The 10,773-nt window shown below is 44.3% G+C and overlaps 1 protein-coding gene across 1 annotated transcript in view; it reads left to right on the top strand.

Annotated features, from left to right (window-relative positions):
• Window positions 1-1,977: 1,977 nt before the first annotated feature.
• The window catches only part of COG1 (component of oligomeric golgi complex 1), an 18,623-nt gene continuing 9,827 nt past the window's right edge, over window positions 1,978-10,773 (top strand). The window contains 5 exon segments of the mRNA XM_027872903.1: window positions 1,978-2,002; window positions 2,005-2,480; window positions 9,288-9,532; window positions 9,729-9,910; window positions 10,065-10,235. Coding sequence (XP_027728704.1) covers window positions 1,978-2,002; window positions 2,005-2,480; window positions 9,288-9,532; window positions 9,729-9,910; window positions 10,065-10,235 — 1,099 coding nt within the window.

Below are 10,773 nucleotides of genomic sequence, written 5' to 3'. Positions count from 1 at the left end.
TCATCAGCTGAGTGTCTCCTAGGCTTAAAGAGAATCAAGCTGGCAACTGAGGAGAGTGGGTTGGAGAAGAAAGCCTTGAGGCCAATTAAGCAGGCTCTTGTCACGTTATGGCAAAAAGGGATAAATGTCCTTGGCTTCCTTCAACTTTCAGCACTGGGCCACGGCCAGTATTCCTGAGTTTTGTCTTGCCACTGGACTCCAATGACTCTGGACAAGAGAGTGACACTGATGGCTTTGTGCAGCTCTGCCTCACTTAAATCCAACTCACTTTTGAGTCAGGACATCACCCTTGTGATGTCATTGGTCCTCTTGAGAACAAAAGCCGAACAGCTTTTCAGCTAACATTCCATCTTCTGCAAGAAGCTTTAATGTTATACACACTCAACTCAGTTTGTAAATCTATCTTACCCTACAGGAAAATAGGGGGAAAAGGGATAAGAGAGTGGGGGAGGGCGGATATAGAGGGAAGGGGGCAATCAGAAGCAAACACTTCTGAGGGACAGGGTCAAAAGAGAGAATAGAATGAATGAAGGGTGGGATAGGATGAAGGGAAATAGCTAGCTTTTCACAACGTGACTACTATGGAAGCATTTTGCATGACTGCACATGTATAATCTGCATCGAGTTGCTTGCCTTCTCAATGAGGGTGGGTGGGGAGGGAGGGAGAAAATTTGGAACCCAAAGTTTTGAAAACAAATGTTAAAAATTGTTTTCACATGCAACTGGGAAATAAGATATACAGGCAATGGGGTATAGAAATCTATCCTGCCCTACAGGAAAATAGAAGGGGAAGGGGATAACAGAAGGGTGGGGTGATAGAAGGGAGGGCAGATTAAGGGAAGAGGTATTCAGAATGCACTCCATCTTGGGGTGGGGGGGAGGGGTGAGATGGGGAGAAAATTTGGAACTCAAAATCTTGTTGAATGTTGAAAACTAAAAATAAATAAAAAGAAACAAATTTTAAAAAGAAACAAATAAAAAAGCTTTAATGTTAGTGCCTTCCATTTAGATTATCTCCAATTTACCCTGTATTTATCTTGCATGTACACAAGTAGAGGCAGCTAGGTGGCACAGTGGAACAAAACAAATCCACCTGTCTCCCTCAGTTTCCTCATCTGTAAAATGATGACAATAGCATCTACCTCCCAGGGTTGTTGTGAAGATAAAATGATATTAGGTGCTTTGAAAACCTTAAAATACTATGTAAATGCTATTATTATATATACACAGGTACATATATGTCTTGGTACATCGTACATGTATATATGTATGTCTTGTTTGCATGCTGTATATACATATGCTTTCTGTTATGTTTGTCTTATTTGCACGTTATATAAGCACGTGCATGTTCGTATGCGTGCATATATATGTGTGTATATGTATATATATTTGCACATTATATATGCATATATGCCTATGTTTGTGTCTTGTCTGCACATTGTCCCCATGGTTGGACTGTGAGCTCCTTTAGAATAGGAACTGTTTTTGCCTTTCTTTGTATCCTCAGCTTAACACAGTATTTGGCATATGTTGTCCTTTTGTTGAGTGGTGTCCAACTCTTCCTGACCCATTTTGGAGTTTTCTTGACAAAGAAATGATCTGTTATTTCCTTCTCCAGCTCATTTTACAGATGAGGAAACTAAGGCAAACAGGGTTACTTGACTTGCCTAGGGCCACACAGCTAGTAAGTGTCTGAGACCAAATTTGAACTTGGGAAGACTCATATTCCTGACCTCAGGCCCGGCATTCTATCCACTGCGCCACCTAGCTGCTCATTCAGCACATAGTAGGTGTTTAATAAATGCTGCTTGACTGACAGGTTCTGAACTGGGGTAGAGGCCTCGTAAATGATCCTTTTAGCTTCAGGGTATTTGGTGAGATGAGTCAGTTAATAAACATGCAGTAATCTCGGCCTATTTAATTACTCTTCCACAATAAACTGTAATTTTCAAAAGGGCAAGTCTGCCCCTAACAAATATGGCGCCTCAGGCCAAGCCACGTAACGACCCCTAGCAAACATGGCCTCTGTGAAGAGCGGAAGCGGCCAGCCCCAAACAAAGATGGCGGGGACAGTCCAGGAGCCTGGCGGAAGTTACCTCCCACCCACCCGCCCCGCCCCATCCCGCAGCGGAGACAGCGCCAAGATGGCGGCCGCGACGGCCGGTCCGCAGGCTCTGAAGCGGCCGGAGCTGCGGGACGCTGCAGCGTTGTTCGAGGCCCATGGAGCGGAGGAGATCCGCGGGTTGGAGCGACAGGTACGAGCAGAGATCGAACACAAGAAGGAGGAGCTGCGGCAGATGGTGGGCGAACGCTACCGGGACCTGATCGAGGCGGCCGACACCATCGGGCAGATGCGCTGCTGTGCCGACGGACTGCTGGACGCCGTGAGGGCCACGGACCAGTGCTGCGCGCGCCTCCGCCAGCAGAGCCACGCTACGGCTGCGGCTACGGCAACGTCGCGCCCCGCGCGCACCCCTCAGGTCTCGCCCCCTTTCGCAAGCCCCGCCCCCTAGTATCTCTGCCTACCTCCCTGCAACTGAACCACACAGGGCACCCTTCCCCCCCCCCCTCCCCTCCGGGGCTTCCTCCCTGCGAATCCGGTGACCTCCCAGCCTGCGGAGGGACCACTCCGCTGGGCTCCTTAATGGGGAGCACTTTTCATCGAGGAATTCCATTCTATTCCGCCAACACCTGCTCTGTGCCAGGCAGAGGAAGAGGCAGCTTGAGGGATAGTGCAGGGAGGGCCAACCTTAGTCGTTGGGCTCCAAGATTATAAATCCCAGGACAGCTGCCAGTCTGCAAGGGTGGAAGGAAGGGGTTTCCTTTGAGGGGGATTCCCAACATATTGAAATTACGGGTCTGGGCCACAAAAAAAAGTCTAAGGCATTGGGTTAGGGTTAGAGAATGAAGAGAAATAATATGGAAGGACTGCCCAGCCTTCAGGAAGTTTACCTCCTGCTGAGGGATTACCAATAGCCAGCGTTTTTAGAGTGCTATAAGGTTTACAAAGCACTTTGCAAATGTTATCTTACTCCCACCACACCCCTGGGAGGTAGGTGCTATTATTCTCATTTTATGAGTGAGAAGACTGGCACATGTTAAATGGGTTGACCCAGGGACACCCAGCTAAAGTGTTGGAGGCTGCATTTGAACTCAGGTCCTCCAGACTCTAGGTCCAGTGCTCTGTCTACACTACACCAACTTAACTGAGGAGCCAATCTACACAGACAAGTAAACACAAAGGACAGAGGACTAATAAGCCAGAGGTTCAGGAAAGACCTGGTAGGAGGTGGCCTGGTGGAAGCGTGGAATTCCTGGAGCCAGAGCTGAGGAGCAAATGTTTCCAGAAAGCCAGAGGGCATGTGGGATAATTTAACTGGATGGAGAGTTGTGTGAAAAGAAGTCATATGCAATAAGCCTGGAGGAAGGAGGTGGGGGTCCTTGTGGAGCACTTTAAATGCCAAGCAGGGGAGTTTATATGCTATCCTAGAAGCACTTGGAAGCCACACAAAGATTTTTGAGTAGGGGAGTGACATGGGCAGATCTGTTTCAGGAATCTCAATGTATCAGCAGTGTGGAGAACATCAGCAATGACCTACTGGACGAAAGGCTGCACTTGAAGACCTAGAAGGTCACATGTGGTCTCGAGGCTGCAGGTTCCCCATCCCTGGTCTAGGCAGACCTCAAGGTTGAGCACCTGGGTGACTGGAGAGATGGTGATGCCCAGCACGATAATTTAGAAGTTCATTCAGAAGAGGGGTGGGTTTGAGAGGATAACTAATGGAATTTGCTGCTTGAGTTTGTGATGTCTTTGAGTCATTCAGTTGGAAATGTCCAGTAAGTCATTGCTGATGTTAGACTTATAGCTTAGGAGAGAGAATGGGCCAGGATATAATTATCTTTATGTTATTAATTATCTTTATATGTTAATTGAATCCTTGGGAGCAGATGAGGTCATGAAGTGAGAGAATATAGAGAGAAAAGAGAGAAGAGTTTTAGAGTAGAGACACAGTTCATAGGCATGACTTGGGTGATGAACCAGTAAAGGAGACCAAGATGGAGCAGTCAGTCAGATAGGAGAATAACCTGAAGAAAATAATGTCACAGAAACCCGGGGAGGACAGTGTACAGGAAGGAGAAGATGGCCAGCAATGTCAGACGCTGAAAAGGGATCAAGGGGCATGAGGATTGAGAAAATGCCATTAGATTTGGCAATTAAGGGATGATTGACAACTTTGGAGAGGGCAGTCTCAGTGGAGTAGTGAGGCCAGAAACCACATTGCAAAGGACTGAGAATAAGTGGGAGGAGAGGAAGTGAAGGTAACCAGCATAAACTTTTGAGTTCTTTCAAGTAGTTTGGCTGAGAAGGTGAGGAACGATGAGAGCTAGCAGGGATGGTGGAATTTAGTGAGGCTTTTTTAAGGGTGTGAGAGATAAGGAATGATAGTGAGGGCAGTCTACTGGAAAAGATGAGAAGACAGATTAAAGGCATATGTAGAAGGGTTGTCCTTGGTGAGGTTATCCTCTTCCTCAGATACTACTGTAAGAGAAGAAACAGTGGGGGGTGATATCGAGATGAGAAGGGTGGGCTCCTTGAGAATAATCTTGATTTCTCTCGATAAAGTATAAGCCTCAGCTGAGTGGGACAGAGAGGGGATCTTGAGGAGAGGTTTGGAACAGCTGGGGGAGAGTGAGATAGGTCATCAGCTGGGGAGTAATAAAACGACTGTCTTGCTGGGGGTGAACACCCAGTTGAGATTAGATGACAAATTTGTACAGGACGCAAGCTACACGATTTCCTCAATTTCCTCTACCTTAGTTCTGCTGCAGGTGAGTTGAGTGGAATGGAACTGGCAGGTGGTAGTAATTCGGGGTTGGGATTTGTAAAGCCTAGGGTAATTGTGTGAGGGAGCCAAGGATTAGAGCTGATTAGCACTCTCCCTCTTAAAATTACTTTTTATTTACTGGTTTACTGTTGTATTTCCCCACAGAATTTAAACTTCTTGAGGGCAAGGACTTTTTTTTAGTATTGGTATTTCAGTCCCCTAACTCAGTGCTTAAGAAATGTTTGTTGACTTGAATTCTCTGAAATATAGCTCTGAAAAACCAGGCTTTGATAAAGCCCATTGGGATTCAAATGGAGCTACTTGACTATACCTTTAAACTCAAGTCACTTTGGCTCTCACTGATTGGCCAATAGGTCCCAGCCTAAGCCTCACTTGCTCATTGTTTGGGTGTAAATAGACCTTGTTTTGTTCTGGCCCCTTCCAGGGGAGTCTTTTGTGAAGACAAACTAGGCCATCTTTTGCCGCAGTTCTTACCTAGCCTTTAACTACTTGAATGGGTGTTGTCTCAGACAACTGAGACTTGGGAAAGACTTTAGCTTAAAAAAGCCAGGGTTATCTACAGCATCCGTGGCCATCCCCAGTTGTCCTGACCTGTGTCTAGCCACTGGACTCCAGTGACTGTGGAGGAGACAGTGAGGCTGATGACTTTGCACAGCCTTGCCTCTCTTAAGTCCAATTCACTTACAAGGCAAGACATCACCCTCCTGATGTCATTGGTCCTCTGGAGAACAAAGAATGAACAACAATAACGCTGCAGGAACACCAAGGCTTTTATCGCCATTTTTCTGATAAATCTGATTTAAGAAGTTGAGCTTCTTGCAGAGCCTTGGAAAGTTGGAAGTATTCCCTTGAAATGAAGGACTTTTATTGTCAAACATGAGTTCTGTAGTTAGTGCATACTAATATGTATAGAGCTTTATCCATGGTTTAGAGAGTATACTTAGCCGTAGCATCACTTGACGACATCATAATAATGATGAATTTAGTATACTAGAGTTAAATGACAAAATACTGAAAATTTGAATTTTTACCTTGAGATTCTAGAAATGGGCTTATTTTCATAGTAGCTGTATAGAAGCTTATTGTGTAAGATTCTTATTCCAAAATCAAAATCATCTCACATATTTTTGAGTGCCTACAGTGAAGTGCTCTGTGGGGAATACAAAAAAAGCAAAAAACCTGCCCTCAAGCAGTCTGTAGTCTGACTGTGGAATATATAAACAGGTGAAAAGCTAAATAACAATAAAAAATTTGAATGGCAGTTGAAGAACTCAGTAGGAGAAATGTCCCATGGGTACATGATTAGTTGGCAAAATAATTGCTTCAGGAATTCAGAGGAGAGAACCCCACAGGCTGGAGCTGGTCAGGGAGGTGTTCATTAGAGGTGAGATTTAAGCAGAGTCATAAAGATTGGTTATAGAAGAGGAGGAGAGAGAACAAAACAAGAGGGTAGAATGAGGAGAGTAAAAGCTAAGAATTGTGGGAAAGGATAAAGTCTATTCTGAGGATCGTGAGGAACCTAGTGAAGTAGGTGAGGAAGTGATATCTGGAACGGAGGATTCACATTTAGGTTTAGTCTGAGCTAAGGCTAGATAGAAAGTTCAGGGCTTGAATGCCAGGTTATCCCGGGGCCTTTTACGAGGTTTTGAACAAGACACTGATACGAACAAAGCTGTATCTGAAGATGCGTAGTCTGGCAGCTGTGGTAGAGGAGACAGGGACCAGAGGCAAGGAGTTCATTTTAAAAGGTGGTTGTAGTAGGCTGAGGTGATTGTGACCTGAACTCATTGGTGGCAATGGGAATGGAAGGATAGATATGAGAAAGCTTAGAAGAATTGACAGGATTTAGTGACCAGCTGAATATGGAAGCCAAGAATGAGGGAGTCAAAGCTGACCATTCATGTAACATCCCCAGCTCTTAGTTGAGATAGGACAGACTGGTATTGATTAAAGGCAATCCTCAGGGCAGAGGAATGAACCCTCCTGGGAAATCATAGGTTTAAGCCAAAGTTCATCAGACCACCAGATCCAAAGGAGGGGAGTAAGGAAATGTAAGTGGTGGAGCTAGCAGGCAGTATGTCAAGGCATTAGCCCCGACACCATAGAGGGGAGGTGTCCTGCTTAGCTTACCCATAAGCAAGATAACAGTTTATATTGTGGGACTTCAGTATCCAAGAAATGGTTCATTTATGGCATACTGCTAATTATTTTTCAAAATAGATTTTTATTGATGTCTTTTTTTATATCACCAAAATTTCTCCCAGCATCCCTCCCTCTCCACTCACCCAAGGATCCATCTTATGTAACAAATAACATTTTGCTAAATGTGTTGACATGGGAAAAATAATTAAGAAACACAGCATGGGATATAGGGAGCTAGTTTTTCTTTTTGAGAAATGAGTTCAGTTTTAGAAATATCAGAGGTGACATGAGGATATCCAATTGGAAATATGAGGCTAGAACATGACAAGAGAGGGTAGGCCTGTAGATTTGGGCATCCTCTGCATAAGCTGTGATAGTTGAAACTGAGATTAGATGAGACCTGAGAACAAAGAAAGAGAAGTGGCCTGACCCTTGGGGGTCATCCACATTTAAGGGATAGGAGGAGGAAAAGAAACTATTGAGGAAGACCAGAATATTCAGAGGTAGAAAAAGAACCAAGAGATTTCCCAAGGGACCCAAGGGAGGAAGAATGTTGATACACAGCAGCCAAACCGATATTCCTAACGTACAGGTTTAATTTCCTACTCAGAAATTTTTGGTGGCCCTTGATTGCCTCTAGGATAAAATATAAAATCCTCAGCCTGACTTTTTATTTTATTATTTTTTCAGTTGTTTCTGCTTTTATTTTATATTTTTCCTTCATTCTTTTTTTTTTTCCCCTTTTGGTGAGGCAATTGGGGTTAAGTGACTTGCCCAGAGTCACACAGCTAGTGAGTGGTTATGTGTCTGAGGCTGGATTTGAACTCAGGTCCTCTAGACTCTAGGGCCAGTGCTCTATCCACTGTGCCACCTAGCTGTCCCCTTTATTTTATATTTTTCTAAGTTAACTGTAATGCCTGGCAAATTCCCAACTACTTAGTGGCATGTGGTATATGGAAGAAATCACGAGTATAGTATATAGTATATATACAGTATATAGCACATGAGTGCTATAATCTAATCATTGTTGCAAGAAGGGCATAGGGAATTTTTATGGAGCACTTAGTGTTAAGTGACCATAGGGATTTCCATGGATTTCCATAAGACAGTTGTGGTTTAGGAGCAAAAATGTAGCAACATATAACATCTTGTACTATTATTAGATTAGCAGCACCAGAAAGATAGGGTGACTTTTGTTGTTTTTGAAAATTTTACACAAGTGATCTAACATTTAAATGCTTTAAAATATTTTAAATCATGTTAAAAGCAATTTAGTGTCCCCTAGAATGAAGTGGCACAGAAGTGCAATGCTGTGAGTCAAAGGTAATTTAAAAGTTGAAACTGCAGGTAAATTAGAGGTTCTAGAATCGCCAAAAAAGGTGATTCTCAAGCATTTCAAGGCACTTCAGTAAGAAGCAGCACTGTATCCTTTTTACTCTGAAAAGAAAGGATCTGATTTCGAGAATAGAGAATGACGTTTCTTCTGAGACAGCGCCAGAGATCTGGATTACTATCCTTCAGACAAAGGAGGAAATTACACCATAATGAGTCCCATTCTATACCTCCCAAGTTAGTGCCTGAGGTAGCCAGGGTCAGCCTGACTTTTTAAAACCTTCTACCTACCTCTCCATTCTTATTTCATTGATTGCCTTTTCTTCAGTCAAACTAGCCTGCTAGCCACATGTCATTCCGTCTCTCACCTTTGCTTTCCCCATATCTGGATTGTTCTTTTCACCTCCAAATGGTAGAATCCCTAGATTCCTTCAGAGCACAGATCAAATGCCCTCTCCCCTACAATGCCTAACCTCACATTTACACTTAACTAGTTCTACCTTGCATTTGCTTAGAAGTGTACATTTTGGTTTTCCTCAGTACACTGTCAGTTTCTTGAGGGCAAGGGCTGATTTATTTTTGTCTCCATGACTCCAGCATCTAGCACAGTGCCTGGCACACGTGGGGGCTTGATCAGTATTTGTTGAATTGAAATGCTGAAGAGAAGTCAAGGAGAATGATGGAAATTTGACATGAAGATAGATGAGAGAGGGGCTCTACTTTTCCATTGGTATGTTTGCACACGTGCGGGTTCATAGAACTGAGTGAGGGCAGGTGCTGCATAGCGGAACACAGGGTCATTTGTCTGCTGACATTCCATAGAGCCAAGCTTCCATGCCCCTCAGAGTAGATAAGAACGTAGCCTGCATAATTAGGTTTGTTGCCCAAAGTTAGTCCTCAAGCCTTCCCACTGAGTGATGAGTGACAAAAGTTTGGGCTCTTCCATGTCCTTGATTTTTCCTATAGCCCCTACAGCCCTCCCAGGAGAAGTTCTACAGCATGGCTGCCCAGATCAAGCTACTCTTGGAGATTCCTGAGAAAATCTGGAGCTCCATGGAAGCCTCTCAGTACCTGCATGCCACCCAGCTTTACCTGCTCTGCTGCTACCTCCACAGCCTGCTCCGGCTGGACTCCAACAGTGGCTGCTATAGCCCCGTTCTCGCCCGTTTCCCAATCCTCGTGCGTCAGGTGGCGGCAGCCAGCCACTTCCGGTGAGTCATTGATGCAGAAGATCATTTCTTGGGCTGATTCTGGAGGCTCACAATTGGTGGGTTATTCCTTTCCTCCTGTTCTGCCATTTAAGATTCTTCCCAGTTGTTTCTTGGGGTTCTTCCATTCCCTTGGACTGGTTTGAAATCCCATTTACCTTTGTCATCTCCCTTGCCGTTTTGTTTTATTTCTTCCTAGGTCAACCATTCTGCATGAAACCAAGATGATACTCAGATGCCAGACTGTGTCTGACCAGGCTGTTGCAGAGGCCTTGTCTTCAGTCATGCTCCTAGAAGACAGTTCTCCTCGCCAGGCCCTTGCAGATTTCCTGTTAGCCAGAAAGGCCGCCGTTCAGCAGCTTCTCAATCAGCCGCACCACGGTAGGCAGAGCTGATTTTCCTTCAAGATTTGATCCTCATAAGCTGAGAGAGAATTGTTTCTTTGAGATTATTTTTGACCATAGACTTTCATAGACATATACTTAAAATGAAATTCCTGTCCATTTCAGTAAAAGGAGATGTTTTCTTCTTGTAGGTCCTGGTATTAAAGCTCAGATTTGTTCATTAGTGGAGCTGCTGGTCACTACTCTGTTCCAGGCCCATGCCCTCTTCTACACTTTGCCTGAAGGTGTGCTGCCTGATCCGTCCCTTCCATGCGGCATACTCTTCTCTACCCTGGACTCCGTCACAAGCCAGCGGCTCGCAGGTGAGCCCCCTGACCAGCTTCCTTAAGACAATGGTATAATATGATGTCATTCCATTTCAAGTCTGATTTCCTTCTCCTTCAAACTCAGGCACTGCCTCCATATTATATCTGTTTCCAATACACTTTTAAGTATGATGGCTCCTCCTTCTTTTTCAAGGGCATTAGAAATCATAAAGCCAGAAGGGACTTTATGATGTCATTTGGTCTATTTCCCTACCGCTAGGTATGATTTAAATCCAGAGGAAGGAGTTGTCTGCTATCTCCGAAGAGTCAAGCACATAGGAGTGGGAACATTTTCCCAGTTTCCATGTTTTTAAAAATCAGGTTTAATTCTGATTTTTCATATTTGAATTAATTTCTACCACTCTAATATTCTCTTCCTAAATTTCCCTTTTCTTTTCCTGTTCCCCACTTTACTGGTTCCCAGCTTCTCACAGTAGTAGGGAATTGTGGAAGGGTTAGCCTGGAGTGTATCAGACACACACACACACAGAGAGAGAGAGAGAGAGAGAGAGAGAGAGAGAGAGAGAGAGAGAGA

This window comes from Vombatus ursinus, unplaced genomic scaffold (genome assembly GCF_900497805.2).
Source record: "Vombatus ursinus unplaced genomic scaffold, bare-nosed wombat genome assembly UNPS02014801.1, whole genome shotgun sequence".
Classification (NCBI taxonomy): Eukaryota; Metazoa; Chordata; class Mammalia; order Diprotodontia; family Vombatidae; genus Vombatus; species Vombatus ursinus.
The sequence above is the reverse complement of the archived record's forward strand: the minus strand, read 5'-3'. Positions and strand labels throughout refer to the sequence as shown.